Source organism: Rhinopithecus roxellana, chromosome 1 (assembly GCF_007565055.1).
Source record: "Rhinopithecus roxellana isolate Shanxi Qingling chromosome 1, ASM756505v1, whole genome shotgun sequence".
Taxonomy (NCBI): domain Eukaryota; kingdom Metazoa; phylum Chordata; class Mammalia; order Primates; family Cercopithecidae; genus Rhinopithecus; species Rhinopithecus roxellana.
This window is the reverse complement of record NC_044549.1, coordinates 92,071,669-92,090,737: the sequence shown is the minus strand read 5'-3', so window position 1 is coordinate 92,090,737 and position 19,069 is coordinate 92,071,669. Positions and strand designations below refer to the sequence as shown.

Below are 19,069 nucleotides of genomic sequence, written 5' to 3'. Positions count from 1 at the left end.
TGGTCTCAAACTCTTGGCCTCAAGCGATCCTCCTGCCTTGACCTCCCAAAGTGCTGAGATTACAGGCATGAGCCACATTTTTATTAAGTATTGCTTTCTCCATATCCTACAAATTTTGGTATACTTATTTTTAATCATTTAGTTAAAATAGTTCTTAATTTCCATTATGTCATCCTTAATTAATGAGTTATTTACAGTATGTATCTGAATTTCCAAACATATGGAGATGATTTTCTAGTTATCCGTTTATTACTGATTTCTTGCACAGTTACAGTGGAATCAGTACACATCTATATAATTTCACTCTGAAATTTGTTGAAACTTGTTTAACGATCCCGTCTATTCCAGCAAATTCTTGTAAAATACTACGTGTGTGCTTGAAAAGAATGTGTACTTCAATTAGGTGCAGTATTCTGTGTGTTCACTAGAATATGCTTATTAATCATGTTAATCAAATGTTCATTAACCCTTCCCGATTTCTTTTGGTATCCTTTTTTCATCAATTACTGAGAATAATTCATTAAATTTTTTTTTTTTTTTTTTTGAGACAGAGTCTTACTGTCACCCAGGCTGGAGTGCAGTGGTGTGATTTTAACTCACTGCAACCGCCGCCTCCCAAGTTCCAGCAATTCTCCTGCCTTGGCCTCCCAAGTAGCTGGGACTACAGGCACGTGCCACTATGGCCAGCTACTTTTTGTATTTTTTAGTAGAGATGTGGTTTTGCCATGTTGGCCAGGCTGATCTCGAACTTCTAACCTCAGGTGATCCCTCCACCTCAGCCTCCCAGAGTGCTGGGATTACAGGCGTGAGCCACCACGCCCAGCCCAGAAATAAATGATTTATAATCACAGTAGAAAATTTTAATGAATCGGCAGGGCTCGGTGGCTCACGCCTGTAATCCCAGTACTCTGGGAGGCCGAGGCAGGTGGATCGCCTGAGGTCAGGAGTTCGAGACCAGCCTGACCAACATGGCAAAAAACTCATCTCTATTAAAAATACAAAACTTAGCCAGGCAAGGTGGCGCACACCTGTAGTCTCAGTTACTCAGAGGCTGAGGCAGGAGAATCACTTGAACCTGGGAGATGGAGGTTGCAGTGACCCAAGATCGCACCACTGCACTCCAGCCTGGGTGAATGAGTGAGACTCCATCTTCGGGGGGGAAAACTCATTTCTGGTAGTTCTGTAAACTTTTTATATATTTTATAGACATGTTATTAAATACATATAAATTTAGAATTCTATCTGGCAAATTAAAACCAATTATTATAAAGTAATTGTACTATAAAGTAATTAATGCTTTTTGCCTTAAATTCTGTTTTGTCTGATATTAATATAGCTACAGCAACTTTCTTGTGGTGTTTAAGTTTATTTTCACCTTATTTTTGAAAATTCAATACTAAAACACTATGTTCTTATATCTTATTTTCAGTCATTCTGTAAGTTTAAGATATATTGCTTGTATAATGCATATAAATTTAAAAATCTGGTTTGACAATCTTTCTACTACCAGCATTTAATCAATTATGTTTAATGTAATTACTGATACATGTGGGTTTCAGTTTACCACTACTTCTTGGGCTTTGTATTTTGTACTTTTTTCTTCCTTTAAATTATTTTTATCATTCTATTTTTTCCTTTTTAGTCAGAAGTTATACAACTTTTCTATTTGTTTAGTGTTTATTAATTACAACACATATCCTTATCTCAGTCAAGCATTAATTCATATCTTTAACCTCCTCCAAGACAATGCAAGAACCTTAGAAGAGACTAATTCCAATCACCTCCTCCAAATTTTTATGCTTTTTCTGTCTTGCATTTTAAATCTTTTTTTTTTTTTTTGAGACAGAGTCTTGTTCTGTAGCCCAGGCTAGAGTGCAGTGGCACCATCTCGGCTCACTGCAACTTCCACCTCTCAGGTTCAAGTGATTCTCCTGCTTCAGCCTCCTGAATAGCTGGAATTACAGGTGTCTGCCACCACACCTGGCTAAAATTTTTTTTGTATTTTTTGTAGAGGCGGGGTTTCACTATGTTGGTCAGGCTGGTCTCAAACTCCTGACTTGAAGTGATCTGCCCACCTTGGCCTTAAATCTCTATTTTAAAAAAATCCCACTGAACACTGTATTGTCTTATACAGTAAATGTTCAAATGTTCATTTAGAGTTACCCACATTTTTTTTTCTTTTGAGACAGAGTCTCGCTCTGTTGCTCAGGCTGGGATACAGTGGCACAATCATAGCTCACTACAGCCTCCAACTTCTGGACTCAAGCAATCCTCCCACCTCAACCTCCTGAGTAGCTGGAACTACAGGCATGTGCCACCACACCTAGCTAATTTTTGTATTTTTAGTAAAGATAGGGTTTCACTGTGTTGGTAAGCCTGGCCTCAAATTCTTGACCTCAAGTGATGCATCTGACTCAGTCTCCCAAAGTGCTGGGATTACAGGCGTGAGCCACCGTGCCTGGCCTAGAGTTACCCCGTCTTTAACCACTTTCTATACTTTTTTTTCTATACTTCTGATTTAACATTTTGAATCACTTTCCTCCTACTTGCAAAGACCCAATAAAAGTCCTTTTTGTCTAAACATGCTAGTGGTGGACTCTGTTCTTGTCTATATAAAATACCTTTAATACCTTCACTTTTATCTTTCATTTTTTTACTTTTTGAGACGGAGTCTCGCTCTGTTGCCCAGGCTGGAGTGTAGTGGTGCAACCTCCGCTTACTGCAAGCTCTGCTTCCTGGGTTCACGCCATTCTTCTGCCTCAGCCTCTTGACTAATTGGGACTACAGGTGCCCACCACCACACCTGGCTAATTTTTTGTATTTTTAGTAGAGAAGGGGTTTCACTGTGTTAGCCAGGATGGTCTGGATCTCCCGACCTCATGATCTGCCCACCTTGGCCTCCCAAAGTGCTGGGATTACAGGTGTGAGCCACCGCGCCCGGCCCCTTTCATTCTTGAACAGTATTTTCTGCTGGGTTTAAAATTCTGGGATGCATTTCTTTCCTTCAGCACACTAAAGAGGTTATTGCCACTGTCCTCTGGCTCACACTCTGCAAGTCAATCGTAAGCCTGATCATCATTCTTCAGAAGTTAATGTCTGTTTCCCATCCCCCACTGCTTTTAAGATTTCTTTATATTCCATTTCCTGAAGTTTGATTATGAGTCTTGGTGTGGATTTAGTTTTATTTGTACTGTTATAAATTTGTTGGGCTTCCTGGATTTGAGGCTTGAGGTTTTTCGTTTGTTTCAAAAAGTTGATCTATAATCCCATTCAATATTGCTATAGAAACATTCTTTCTCTTCTTTTTCTAGGTTTCCAATTATGACTGTTAGACTTTCTCACTCTATCTTCTACCTTCTCTATTTTCCATCTTTGTGTATACAGTGCTTCACTTTGAATAGTTTCTTCTAATCTATTTTCCATTTCACTAATTTGCTCTTTAGCGGTATATAATTGCCTGTATACCTATTCATTTTGTTTTTGAATTTTCAGTCCTCTATTTCAGTTTTTTAAATCTGAAAAGTCATAGAGTTTCCGGTCCCCAATACAACTAAGTTTGGGCTTTTACTTCCTTTAATGCTGTAATAATAGTATTTCATAGTGTATGTCTAGTAAGTAGAATATTTAGAATCTGTATGTCTGTATTTCTTTTGTCTTTGCTTCTGCCAACTCTCACTTATGGTACCTTCTCTCCTTGTGTGCCTGGTTACCTCTGCGGCAGCATATTATAACAGCAAAATTTTCTATATAAATAATTTTAGGCCTAGGATCATATTTCCCTCTAAGATTTCACTGCTTTTACCTGGCACCTATGGGCATTCGCTAAATAGAATTATCGTAATGCAAGTAAGCCTTAAGGTTTCTGAGCCACTTAGATAACGTGAAATTTTTACTACCAGTGTGAGGGATGGTTTACTTTCACTTCACCCTTACTCCTAGGTGTATCTCTCGATACAGTTCAAACTCGAAGTGAAGAATGATTTATAAGGGTTCCCAGGCTTGAAAGGACCCAGACTACAAGTTTTATCTCCTTCACCTTGAAAGGACACCAAAGGTGTGGGCTCATGCTCTCAACTTCCTTTATCCTGATCAGCAAATGGCCATAAAACAAAAAATGGCCCTAATGCTAAGGCTTGCTCCTCTGTGCTTACCTTCTCTCTCAAAGCTCAACTCAATATCTCCTTATAATAGTGATTTGATGTTTAAGAAGATTTTTAGAAACAACTGATCCAGTTTCTTAAGGTGACTTCAGTAAGAGAGCTGGTTTGAATCACCTGGCCTATCACTAGTTAAGGTCGAAATCTCCCAGCATTCTGTTATATAATATATCCTTAGTACATGGTCTTACCTTGGCAATAACTGCCCCAAGGTGAAAAAGTTCCATGGTATTCTTTGAATAGTAATAGCTCTTCTTGGTAGTACAGAGGAAGTATAAAGGATAGGATTTCTTTCAAGTTATAGTTCCTGTAATTTACTCATTCTATGACCCTGGACAACGATTTGTGTACAAAACTGAGTGGGGGATACAACATCTCCACATATACTAGAACATCAAATGAAAGAATGCAAAAAAGCTTGAAAAGGCCTACAAAACTGGCCAGGCGTGGTGGCTCATGCCTGTAATCCCAGCACTTTGGGAGGCCGAGGGAGGAGGACTGCTCGAGCTCAGGAGTTTGAGACTAGCCTGGGCAACAAGGTGAAACCCTATCTCTACAAAATATACAAAAATTAGCCTGGTGTGGTGGCATGCACCAGTATTCCCAGCTACTTGCGAGGCTGAGGCATGAGAATCCCTTGAACCTGGGAGGCGGAGGTTGCAGTGAGCCAAGATCGTACTTCTGCACTCTAGCCTGGGCAACAGAACAAGACTGTCTCAAAAAAAAAAAAAAAAAAAAAGATAAAAGAAAAAAACACCCCACAAAACTAACAAAAATTATCATTCTCTTCTCTCTTTTCTCTGCCCCATGGTGAGCCGTTCATCAATGGCTCTAAGACACCATGGCAGGCCAAAGGTCAGTTGACATTTCAGGTCATTCATGAATGGCTGGCAACATTATACAAGACACAGTATTTCCAGGGTCAAATAAAGAGATACCTATTATCTGTATTTTAAAATATTTCTGAATACACAGTGTGAATGCATGCAAGTATATGGGAACACACCCAAACCCTTTCTCCCTCCCTCCCTTCCTCTTATGGGTAGCTAGTTAGTATCTGAGGTACCCCAATCAGGAATACATACCCCAGGTGTGGCTATTACAAAAGCATCAGCTACAGCTTTGAAATCTATACTAGAGGATTCCCTCACAAGTATAAAGGATGGTAGAAATAATTTTTCTGATGAAAACAGAATTCAATATATGTATGTGTTGGCTGGAAATACTGTACAGGGTTCTCTTAACCTTGCATATATATGTGGATTATAAGAATCTGGCAAACCAGGCAGCCTAACACTCTCTGCGGTGGCACTCTGGGCCTAGAACTCTGGTCCTGAGTCTGGACACTTAACAGAGGATTCCATCACCTGCGCCAATGAAAAGTTTAGATGTGTCCTGTATTGAGAATTTTTCTGCATCTGTTTCTACCTAACCTTTGATGTGAGATACATATCCAAAGGACAGGTTGGGGCTTTTCCCAGTCCACAGGAACATGCTGAATGACTAACTTTTGTGCCTGCTTGCTAACGTTCTTATCGGTCGCAAAATTTAGTCTGAGACTTGACTTTATTGTTACAGATCACCTGGTAGCATAATTTTAATATAGGAAGTTACCAGTTTCTACCAAACAAAAAACTTGCACCATTAGGAGCCACAAAATCAGTTCAACTCAGTTTGCAACAATTGTGGTGCATCAAATTTCCTAAATGAAGCCTGTTGGGACATAACCTCAAAGCAGGAATATTATGATTCTGATCAAGCTGATATACATACTTGCCATCCCAGGCCCTCCAAGAGAAAGGCTGTTTCTCTTCAGTGGGAAAACCACAGGAAGCTACAGAGACAGCCTTGGGGTGTGGGTTTTGCTGGGCTGGGGCGCCTGCCAAAAATACCATCGTTCTGTTTCTTGTCCCCTAGAATGCAATGATACCTAAGCTTTTTTTTTTTTTAAGTGATTTCCCCAAAATCACCTGGACTCTGTATTCTACTCAAAATGATATCATTTAAAGAATATCTGTATTCAAGGGACTGTATGGGAGGCAACTACCCTACTTCAAGTAAATGCAAACCAGAAATATTTGCATTTTCAAAACAGTACTGTCTTGGATTCTTAGCAGCTGCATGTCCCTGCCCTCCAAATGTTTTTTAAAATACTTAAGCTGAAAATTAACCAAAATGGGAGATGAACTATGTTTGTCATAAACAGTTTCTTGAGAAAAAGCTTTTAAACTCTCAACTCTCAGCCTGCATCTGTGCTAAAGGATACCTAGAAGTTGCTCTAGCCCACATGACTTTCAAGATGCTACAGTCTGAAACATGACCATAAGAAATACATTCCTCTGGGTATCAGAATTCCCTTTTCAAAGGACAAGATTTCCAAAGAGCCTGAAGGAGCCTAATCAATCAGTCCTTGAAGCTGCTAAAAATTTAAAGTGAAATTATTTCCCCTGCTAAATAGTACAATGGAATTCTATGCATATGAATTAATCCTACCACATCACTGTCTGAGAGATGATTAATATGGTAGAAAAGTGAACAAGTTGGAAATCTGGACTTTCATGTAATTTCTCTGAGCCTGCTGCTTCTCTCCATCTGATAGACTGGGAAGCACTCTTGCTAGCCAATTCATAGGACACTGGAAAGGGATACTGGGAAAACATCCATAAAATGATGCCAAAGGAACAGAGAAATGCTGTAGCACTTGAAAAGATTAAACCAAGTCCTCCCTGCCCATGCTGCACTGGCTTCCAACCCATTTATAGCTGCGGTAGAAAGAGCAAGATGATTGAGGCTGTAAAAAGGCTTCCAAGAAGCAATGTGGGACAGGGACAAGAACAGCTGCGCTGGCAGGCAGCAGGCATGACCCTGAGCCCAGCACTGCCATGCTGGTTCTCTTCTGTCCCTGCCTCTAACAGCACAGAGAAATTCAGAGGGAACACAGACAAGAAACCTCTCCCAAGATTTATGCCAGCTCATCTAAAGTCGTAGGCTTAACATTGGCCACAGATACCTGCACAGATCTTCAGCCTCCAGGAAATGAGAATTCATCCTTCCCATCAATGCATGCTCCGGGGAACATGAAACCTCAGCTTCATTTCGGTCAATAATTAAGCTCCTAGATTTAGAGCTGACATGAAAAGAAAAGGGAAAAGGAAAGAAAAAGACAAAGAATCTAAAAACCTGCACATTAGTATTTGCTCACATCTCGAGGCCAGGCCCTTTTCTGTTCCCCTCCTTTTTTGTCAACTTCTAAAGACGGAAAGTTTTTTATGGCTGTAAATGACAAAAATGAGTGTATTCAGGAAAAAAAATGGGAATGGCACCTGATCTCTGTTCAGACCAACGAGCAATGGAAAACACTGACAGAGTGCCAACTACATGGCACCCATCACACGAGTTCTTATTCCATCTTCATGGCTATGGTACTGCAACTACTTTATACCTGAGGAAACTGAAGCTCAAAGTTTGAGATACTTGCGTAAGGTCACACGGTTAGTGGGTAGCAGATAAAGCCAGTGCTCACTGCTGCTGCACTAGCCATATCAAAATGTCCTGCCAGGTCTTAGCTCAAAAGATGGGATACTTTTGAATTCTCTTCTAACTTTCTCACTTGTTCACACCCATGTGCCATTTTAAGCCCTGTAGTACTTTAAACAGTTTAAAATTTTCCTACAAATTGCTCATTCTCTTTATTCACAACACACAGCTTCAAATTACTTTCCGAAAAAAAAAAAAAAAAAAAAATCAAACCCACCCACAAAGGTCAAAAAGGTACCACAGCTGAGGCTATCACGAGGAAAATACTGTGAGAGTGGAAGCAATTTCCCAAGGAGAACATATCAAACTAGCACAGCCTAACAGAAACATGCAGTCAACCCCAGGGAGCACTGTGAAAGGGTCCATTTGTTGGGACTGCAGTCCTTTTGCTGAGTGGGATAGGCTGACAAAGGTCTCATTTTCCAGGTATACTTTCAGCGCCTATTGGAATATTCTCAAAAATATGCAACTAGTGAGTGATTAGACAAAGAGAGCAGATATTGTTAAATCAAACTCTTGCTCCTCCAATAGAGCTGGAAGACACACATATGTTTTTGTTTTCTTACTCTGACATTAGTCTATTAGCAAGTCATTTTGCACTCTTTTAAAAATCTGTGTACCTTATGATTAAAATCAATCTTCTTTATCAGTCTGGTCAAATTGAACTAAGGAAAATATTGTACTCAGGCGTATTAGCAATTTTATGGAAGGTTTTACTCAGGCAACAAATAAATGGTCTTAAGAGCGATGTTGATTGAGCTCACATTCCACTTTTGGGATATGTAGGAGGTTTCAGCACAACAGTGAGTAATTACAACTTGCCTCAATCCCCACTTTCGTTACCCTCTCCCTTCAAGGCCCTTTGTGGAAGAGCTGACATATAAAGAAAGGAAAATGCAAAGTACAACTGAGAACTAAGAGAAATCCAAATTTTTCCCAGGCCTTCAAACATAACACAAAAATATGCTTTTGTATGGATTTCTGTGCCAAGTTGGAAGGCCAATAGAGTTCTTTAAAATATCCAAATGCTTCAGTGAATCCAGAGTTAATTACAAAGACACCTAGTGGCCTAGACTTATGACAACAGGTGAGTTCCGATTACGTAGCCCTCATGGGAGGCTGACCATATATTCCAATGATACTGCCCTTACCCAAGACTCTGCTGAATGCACACTTGTGTACTGTCAAGATGGCTCCTCTAATTTGCAAAACTTGCTCATGTGTATTCTCCCACTGACTGTTCACATTTGGCACACTTGCAGTAGCTTAAGGCCCACACAGGCGGTATTTTCCCATTTTAGTCTGATGGCTGTAAATTCAAGATGTCTAACTTTGGTATGTGATTTAACCAGTCACATTAGATATTCTAGAGAAGAGAACCATGTAGGTTTTTCTGTCTTAAAAAAAGCACTAACAAAACTTTCATAATGAAAGAATTATGTAAAACTAGAGAAGGTCAGACACTCTAGAAAACTAAGATTAAGTTCATATCACTATCATAAATACAATATAAGATGTTATATGAACGAGTCATAAGGGTAACTTCAGGAATAAGACATTCTCAAACAGTTATTTCACATCTCCTTTTTTTCTGTTTTTTTTGAGACAGGGTCTCTCTCTGTTCCCCAGGCTGGAGCACAGTGGCACCATCTCGACTCACTGCAACCTCCGCCTCCTGGGTTCAAAGATTCTCCTGCCTCAGCCTCCCAAGTAGCTGGGATTACAGGCACACACCACCACGTGTGACTAATTTTTGTACTTTTAGTAGAGACAGGGTTTCACCATGTTTGGCCAGGCTGCTCTCAAACTCCCGACCTCAGGTGATCTGTCCCCCTCAGCCTCCCACGGTGCTGGGATTACAGGCATGAACCACCATGCCTGGCCTATATTTAGGTATTTAAAACAATCTATTTAAGTAGTGATATATATATGGTATAAAGCCTGTGTAAGAGCTCACATGTCCATAAAAGCTTTCCCAGTTTCAGCTGATGGTTCCCTTGTTTTAGCAGCTAGGTACCATTTACAAGTCCATGTTCCTCCCTCCCTATCTTACAAAGTTATTGAGGGTATAGGCAAGAGGATGAAGATGAACGTACTATATAAACAAAAAAAAGAAAGAAGGGGCCGGGCACGGTGGTTTACACATGTAATCCCAGCACTTTGGGAGGCTGAGGCGGGCGGATCATGAGGTCAGGAGATCCAGACCATCCTAGCTAACACAGTGAAACCCTGTCTCTACTAAAAATACAAAAAATTAGCCGGGCGTGGTGGCGGGCGCCTGTAGTCCCAGCTACTCGGGAGACTGAGGCAGGAGAACAGCATGAACCCCACGGGAGGCAGAACTTGCAGTGAGCCGAGATGGCGCCACTGCACTCCAGCCTGAGCGACAGAGCGAAACTCCATCTCCTAAAAAAAGGAAGGAACATGAACAGTGGCTAGTTGGGGACCTTTGCCCATCAGGAGTCAAATCAATGCACCCTACTAGCAGAGGGAGAACTAACCCTTTGAACTCTGAGCAAAGTTAGTACTGTCCTCCATCATCCAGTTGGAAACAGCTGGGCCTAAAGAAATGAAATAGTTGACCAAGAGACTACACAATCTCAGACACAAAAACTAGTGGCAAATCAGCCCCTGCATCTACCTTTACTACAGTTGAGGAAAAGGAGTCCCCAGAGAGAGATGGTGAGTTCCCAAAGCCATAGGGGGAGCCATGGTGGGACTGGTTACAACTCTAATATCCCAGTATCTCATCTAGGAGAGCTTGGGAGTGGTACCAAAGAGACACTCAGAGCAATGGTGCTTTACTAGGATCCGCAGGCACATTTCAGGGACTTCATGAAGCCTCTGAAATTGTCTGTAAAACTGTGTGGCTTTGCATTTTTTTTGTTTTTGCTTTTCTTTTTCCTCTGTTGCCCAGGCTGGAGCACACGATCTCCACTCTGCCTCCCAGGTCCACGCCATTCTCCTGCCTCAGCCTCCTGAGTAGCTGGGACTACAGGCGCCCACCACCACACCTGGCTAGTTTTTTGCCTCTTTAGTAGAAACAGGGTTACACCGTGTTAGCCAGGATGGTCTCAATCTCCTGACCTCGTGATCCACCTACCTCGGCCTCCCAAAGTGCCAGGATTACAGGTGTGCACCACCACATCCGGCCGGCTTCGCATTTTTAAGGGGAACAGTGGTGACTATTTTCATCAGTCTCAACATAATCCATGACTCAAAAATATTTAAGAACAGGCTGGGGGATAAGACTAGAAGTGAATGAGATTAATTCCAAACTAAAAGGAACCCAATTTTTCAATACCCTGAAGACTATGCTTGGGCCAGGCTGCCAATGGAACCATCTAAGGAGAACACAGCCCTAAACTTTCTGGTCTGAGTGGCAAAAGGGATCCTGTAAGAAAAAATTTGTCTGGGAAAACTAGATGTGTTTGGGACCACAGGTGACACGGAAAGGAGTAATCATCACAAGCTCTAACTACTAATTAAGTGGTCTTAAAAACCACAGGTCAAAGTAACGAGCAAGGCTGCATTCTCTGGAATCATGGAAAAGGTTTTGGCTGTCATTGTCAAGAGACATGAATGCAAGGTTTCTGCAGCCTTTCAAAGCCAGGGCAGCCTTGGCCTTCAAATCCCTGATTCAATCCCTCCCATTATACCTGTGTGTGGACAGTGAGCCCAGAAAAGGTTGCATATATCTCAGGAGGACCTAATGCGATCACAGGGGTCTTTGTTTTCTTATTTCTGATGTCAACACCAGTCCCAGGAGTGGGCAAAGGCCTTGGTACTTGGCCACAGGGAACTGGATACACGTCAACCATTGTAATTTCCCTGGGAAACAGAAAATATTTTCCCCACTCTATGGATGAGGAAATAGAAGCAAAGGGAGAAACGTCCAAGGTTTTTCAAGGCGGTGAAGAGCCAAGAGTTCTGAGGTTAAGGCTTGTAGCTAAATACTCCTCACCAGCTCTGGCTGTATATTCCATCTCCTTTTGGGAACCAAGCAGTTCTAGAGATTGGAGAAAACACTAGTTGCTAAGGACAAGATGTGGGATACATTTTACACCACACAACCATACATATGGAATCCATCACACATTAAAATAGAAGATTTGAGGCCTTGCTGGGTAAATGAGATAGGAAAAGAGAACCTGGGGGTTACTCATCATTTTCCAAATCAGAGATTTATATCCCTTTTGGAAAGGAGAAGGAAAATCTGGCTGTGGCCCAGTTTTGAGTAATATTTGCCACTGAGAAGCTGTATGCAAAGATTCCTGGCACAGGCTGTGGAGAGCTCTTCCGATTGGGCTCTGGCCAGTCCTTGTAAATGATTGAGATTTAAAACCCTATCAAATCTGAGAAGCAGGGAGTATCCTCAATACAGCCCCATAAATCCCTTATAGTAGGAATGTTCAGGGAAAAATGATGTCTATGTATAGCTATATACATATACATATATATTTTACGTCAAGAAGTGTCGACATCACCAATTAACAGTGATCTAAATGGCTGGATCGTGGTTATTTTCTTTCTTAAATATGTTTTCTGATTTTTCTGCAATTAACAATCCATTGCTTGTGAAATAAAGGAAATATAAAATATAAAAGCTAATAAAGTATCAACAGAGAGCCAGAACTTATCTCATTCAACTGACTCATTGAAGAAAAGAAATGGAGGCGGGCAGAGTGGGGGAGCACCTTGCTTGTGGTCACTTGGCAGTCCAGCAAGGGATGCAGAGCCAGGACCCTGGAAATCCCCTGACTTCCTGACTTCCACACCACCCTGCTGCAGCTGCTGGATTCCTTAGGCTAGGAAACCCCCTAAAAAGCTCGGTGCTAGGTGAGCAAGAGTTTTACATGGAATTGTAAAATTCAAAACAGCAGCTTTAAGCATTAGACAACATATACCAGATTCCAACTCTAAGGATGGCCACAATTAGAACAGCACTCGCAAAGACAAGAGGACGATTTGCAGAAAATTGGTTATCCCAGGCTCAGCCACAACTGCTCTACTGAGCAACTTCATAACTGTGCCATGTCTTGTTGTCTCTGGCTGTTATACATGCAATTCTCCACCGCCTGGAATTCCTCGTGTTCTCTCCCCCAGGTGTTTCTAGAAACTCCTACTTGACCCTTTAACATCAACTCAGAAGTCATCCTCTGCAAGGCCTTCCCCGGTCATCCACATTTACAAAATTAATTGGTATTGGGATGCCATAACAAGAGGACAGACCTTGCTGTAGGGCATTTCACAACGGAACAGATCATTACTGACTTATGAGTCTGCCTCACCCTCTGGACAGTGTTCCTTGAGGACAGTGGCTATTTTAATCATCTTTGTATCTCTGGCACACAGCAGGGACTCAAATGTCAGTTGAATTAAATGAATGTCTGCTAACAGACACATGGTAACAATTTAACCCTTCCTTTCAAATCTATGATTTGCCTGTCTTCCAAGTGGTGCATTTGCAAAGCCCTTAGGTGACAAGTTGCTTCGGCACAGAGGTTTCTCTTAAAAAACATTTAAGTAGCTGGCCGGGCACGGTGGCTCACACCTGTAATCCCAGCACTTTGGGAGGTCAAGGTGCGCAGATCACAAGGTCAAGAGATTGAGACCATCCTGGCCAACATGGTGAAACCCTGTCTCTACTAAAAATACAAAAATTAACTGGGCGTTGTGGCACATGCCTGTAGTCCCAGCTCCTCAGGAGGCTGAGGCAGGAGATTCACTTGAACCCAGGAGGCGGAGGCTGCAGTGAGCTGAGATCATGCCACTGTACTCCAGCCTGGCAACAGAAAGAAACTCCATCAAAAACAAACACACACCCCATTTAAGTAGCTAAGTTGACTTTTGGTATTTCATGCTTCTTTTTGGTGGGGGCTTGGAGGCATGAGCATGACTTGCTCTGTCACCCAGGCTAGAGTGCCATGGCATGATCTCAACCTCCTGGGCTCAAGGGATCCTCCCACCTCAGTCCCTCAAGTAGCTGGGACTACAGGCATGTGCCACCACACCTGGCCAATTTTTGTATTCTTTGTAGAGGCAGGATTTCACCATGTTGCCCATGCTGATCTCGAACTCTTAGGCTCAGGGGATCTGCGCACCTCAGCCCTGCAAAGTGCTGGGATTACAGGTGTGAGCCACCATGCCTAGCCTTTCATGCTTCATAAGTAACAAGAAAATATGATAGAAGAAAGGTAGGATTATATAATATCAAAAAATGAATGGGCAAGCTGGCTATGACAAAGGCCAAAACAAAGTATGATATACCAGCTGACATTTATTATTCCTACCCAACCCTTACCCTATCACTCTTCAAGACATATGCCCAGATACACACAGAAAGCTAATAGCAAGTCACTTTGAGGAGTTTAATCATAACCCATCAACAGAAGAACCTACTGCACAGGCAACACCAGAATGAGTGTATTATTAGGGTTGCTAATCACTAAAATCTCAAGATCAGGTTTCTGGGCACATCTTGCTACATCTGCGCGGGTCCCAGATGGTATGCAAACCAAGTTTGGAGCCTGATTCTTCATAACAGGCTGTTCCTGCAATATCACAAAGGTTGCAACAGAATTGTGCAACAAGAGCAAGAATACTCTGCATGCAGTCTCCTCCAGCACAGTCCTGCTCCTGACTCTGCAGGTCTGAAAAAAGGTTTTGGTCAACTTCTGGGTCCCAGAAACAAGGCTATTATTGCATAGAACACCTGAAGGTGCCTAGCTTTACTCCTTATAGAGAAGGACTAGTCATAATATACAACATACTTCCCCTTCCCCCAGAATTGATTGGGAAAGGGTACCTTGGAACTTTCTGGAGTGATGGCAGAACTCTAATATCTTGATGCGAAGAGTATGGGTTACATGGGTGTATACATTTGTTAAAACTTAGAGTTGTTCTAAGATTCATACATTTCACCATATAGAAATTTTACCTAGAATAAAAGAACTACACACAAATAGGAACTCTAGATTCTAGGTTTATTTTCTGTAGTAGTATGGGCTAGCAATTTTGAAACTACTTCCTGTGTATTCTAGACTTCAGCAAGTGAGTAAATATATCTAGGATAGGGCTGGGCGCAGTGGCTCACGCCTGTAATCCCAGCACTTTGGGAGGCCAAGGCGGGCGGATCACGAGGTCAGCAGTTAGAGACCAGCCTGAGCCAACAGAATGAAACCCTGTCTCTACTAAAAATACAACAAATTAGCCAGGCATGGTGGCAAGCGCCTGTAATCCCAGTTATTTGGGGAGCTGAGGCAGGAGAATCACTTGAACTTGGGAGGCAGATGGAGACTGTAGCGAGCTAAGATCGCAGGTTTCTCACTGTTGAAGGTAGTCAGAAATACGGAAAACAAAAAAGTAGCATCACCAAAAGGGATATAATATATATAACTCCTGACATGAGGAGACAGCATCACTTCTTTGGTATTCCTACCAAAAATTCATAACCTGCATCAAATCATAGGGAAACATCAGACAAATCCACATTGAGGGAAATTCTACAAAAATAACTGGCAAAATATCAAAACACCAAAGAAAGACAAAGGAAGATGAAGTAACTTTTCCAGATTGAAGGAAGCCAGAGACACGACAACTAAATGCAATGTTTGCCTGGTCTGGGAGGAAAAAACCTATAATGAACATTAACTGGTATAAACAACAACATTGAATACACAGACTGTGGATTACAAAATAGTATTGTGCAAACATTAAACTGCCTGAATTTGATAAGGGTAAAAGGGTATTGTGTTTAGGTAAGAGAATGTCTTTGTTCTTTGGAATTTACATTGAAGCATTCAGTTGTAAAGGATCACAATGTCTCCAAATTACTCTCAAAATTTCAAGAAAAAAATGGGGGAGGGGAAGGGAAGGAGGAGGGTTTGGAGGAGGACAGCACATATGCACGGGGCAAAATGTTAACAATAGATGAATGTGGGTAAAGTGCATACTGGAGTTCCTTGTACTATTCTTGCAATGTTTCTATTAAGCTTAAAATTATATCAAATAGAAAGTTACCCAAAAATACTCTACTGCCAAAAAATATTTAGGTGAAAGTCTAACAATAACAAAGTAATTTAAAGCACTACAGGAAAGTCTTCCAGGAATATTGATTTTAAAAATTGTACTTTTCCCTCTGGTAGTAATGCCACAATACTCTAGGTTAGCTTGGATTTCCTTTGTAGAAGTAAAGAGCAACTCATATAAACTTCAAATAAGGTCTTTTGAAATTTCATTGACAAATACCATCTGTTTAGAAAGTTCTGCAAGACAGTAAGTAGAAACTGGAATGAAAGTGACTCCTCACCACCCACCTCTCCCCACCATTCTTCAGTATTTTTCCCCTAAGATGGAACAATTCACCTCCTTATGTGCCAACCTAAGATCAAATAGGATAAGAAATGATTTGTGGGTAAATGTTCCAACTTTTCTGCTTTAGAAGCAAAGCACTGTATTCTTCCCCACCTCAGGCTACACAGAAAGCTCTCGCTCGTGTGTACGCGTGCTCTCTCTCTCTCTCTCTCTCTCTCTATATGTATGTATATAACGGTATTGCTTTGTTTTTAATAAATAAGGTAATGAACAAGTGTTTTACTATCCAGCAGAACTTATTCTACTTCCCCAATCTGTCTCTATTTGTGGTTAAATCAAGACACAAGCATGGCCTTGATCCTGGTGGGGAGGAGGAAACACACTGAAAACTACCAAAGGAAAAAATTACTTCATGAATGTCAAAGGAAACATTTTTAAAAGTCATTTTTAGCCCCAAAGAATCTTTTGAAACAATAACAACTATGACATGACTCTGTATAAAATGTATTATGCTAAATATACATTAAGAAAAATTCACATACAAAGAAATGAAAATGTAATTGGATTTGTCATTTTAAAGTATTAATGTTGGGTTTGCAGATAATAGAGAATGACAATCTCCTAAGCGAATAAAGAAGGTAGCCAAGTAAGTAAATGCTGCATTTCTACTGTAAGGAAATACGTGCACCAATGAAGCAACCTTTCCAGCACAAAAGAAATTTAATACCCAGACCACATGAAAAGTGATCGCTATGGGAATAGCACAGCTGTAAAAATCCAAGTCAGTTTGTATTAAATCGTCCAATATGTTTATGTAAAGCAGGACTCTCAGAATAATCACCAAGAGGAAATAATTTTGCTAACAAAAAAGTGATACCTGTATTTGATTTAAAGCTTACAATGTGTGAAAGAAAAATGCTAAGCTATTCTCTTTTAAAGTATATAAGGAATGCCCAGTTAGTTGGTATGCTTGTGATTCTTTTATAAACAGTATCTCAAAGGCTAATTTAATTAGAAATAGAACAAAAAAGAATGAGTGTTTGCATTTCACTTAGAGAACCCAATTATATTTCATTGACTAGCCAGACCAACATAAAGCTATAGAAAACCTTCTGGCACCTGTGCCAAATGATTTCGGTATGAAAATTAATACTGCCAAGTTATTTTGAGACCAGTTAGCTCAACCATTCAAAGAAAAAAAAAAAAATCTACTCCACTAAAGATGTAGTATATAATCCTAAAACTTGCATTTCTGAAGATGGAGGTGCATGCAGACAGACATCCTTGAGGCCCTGGCTTGAACAGATATACCTTAAAGGAAACTATAGAAAGAATGGGCTCATGGGTAACTACTAACAAAGTCTAAGCCTGAAATCTCAACATAGGCACTTGGGATGCATAATAAAATGGGTTTAATTTACTTTGGAAGCAAAAAGAAAATAATTAGTCTAAATTTTTGACCATCTAAATGTAACCAAATTTATCAACATTGCTTGTCAATTCTACATCCGATTTTTTAGAGAAACTGGTCAGGATTGTGCTTCCCATAAAATATAGCCCAAGTACAGTTTTCAAAGGAAGCTTGTCAACTCAGAATAGAGAAAAACGTCCCTAGAATTCTCTTTCTTCCACAGTGGCAGACGGATGAAGGCTACACAGAAAAGTAGTCCCAAATTATAACTGAGAAGCCACAGTTGGGGATTAGTGGCCAACAACATTATTTTGTATAGCACTTCAACATGAAAATCTTTACTTATCAGCAATCATGAGCCTTAAAAGCCCAGGTCAAGTCACTGGGCATTAGAAGGCTGAAAGGGACACTTGAAAGGAAATCAGCTATCACATATAGTGAACATGTAAAAGTCACTCAGATGGTATCTGAAAGCCTATTAAAACATGAGATGCCATCACTGTGGTTTTGCAATATATCAGCCGTTTCCCATTATGATGGCTAACATACCGGCTCTATTTTTAGAGCTTCTGGAAAGATCAAAGCTGAAGGGGCCCTTTTAGTGGCTCCCCATCCAGACCCTTAATCTCTGTTTACTTTTTCTTTGTAATTATGTGGATCTGCAGAAGACGCATAGCCAGGGCTGCCTCACTCTCAGAGTAATACTTTAAAAAATTGCTCTGTGAGGGTCCCTGCTAGGAGGGAACCCTCTGGGGAGGAACAAAGAGCAGTAAAGTTCAAATTCAAGACAAAATTAGCATGATGTAAGTATTGATACAGAGTTGAAATATTCTAACTCATCTCCCTACACATTTTCTCAGGCTGGTTTTAAACTACTGTGAGAATGAATATGGATCCATGAAAACAAAGTCCTTTCTGAGTGTTTAGACCCCACCCTTCCCCCACAAAAAGCTCTTAGTTGGTTTCGGTGGCTCTAGCTGGTGAGGCTGTGGTCAAATGTTGATCAGCTCACTTTTAAAAACAAGTCCCTCCAATACAAAATGACTTACTTTGGAAGAACAAGCTGTACATTTGTCAAATGCCAGGCTGACAGGAAGGACGTTATCAAACCGTGACAGAAATCCCCGGATCTAAAAACAAAACAAAACAATTCACATCAAACACACAATGACCACATCTATGAAATGCATGTCTGGTTTCTGACAAGAAGTAGGAAATGATTAATATGGCGGTCCGGATAGAGATTATGAGCAAAATAAGTTCGAAATGAGTATTTTCCCTTGTAATCAGTTTGCAGAAGAACTACATTAGGTCCTTTATTCCATTAGGAGCCAGGGCTTACAAGCTTTTCAAATATTTCTGACCTAAAAACAAACTGACTGTAAAATACAAAATGCAAGCTGTAATATCTAAAGTATTAACAAACATCTTCCAAAATGTAACAGGTCCACTGGTATACTCAACAATTAGCTCCCACGTGTGTTCCAGTGAATATGGGATAAATACACATTTCTACGACATGATTTTGGGTGGGGTCTCACCCCACCCAATGTAGAAATACACATTTCTACAGCATGATTTTGGGTGGCCTGGGGACTGTGGAAGGCAGAAATGGCCCTAAGCATATATCCAGTAATTTACTTAATTT

At 40.7% G+C, this 19,069-nt stretch overlaps 1 protein-coding gene across 7 annotated transcripts in view; it reads right to left on the bottom strand.

Moving 5' to 3' along the window:
- Positions 1–19,069, bottom strand: part of ATG7 (autophagy related 7) — a 277,811-nt gene that overhangs the window by 150,853 nt on the left and 107,889 nt on the right. For 6 of the 7 annotated variants that reach the window (XM_010377280.2, XM_030927947.1, XM_030927958.1 and 3 more), the window contains one exon: positions 18,471–18,551. In XM_010377280.2, the coding sequence (XP_010375582.1) occupies positions 18,471–18,551 (81 nt within the window). Of the gene's footprint in view, positions 1–7,167; positions 7,285–18,470; positions 18,552–19,069 lie in introns of those variants that run through there. The other variant, XM_030927952.1, reaches the window with a different exon arrangement.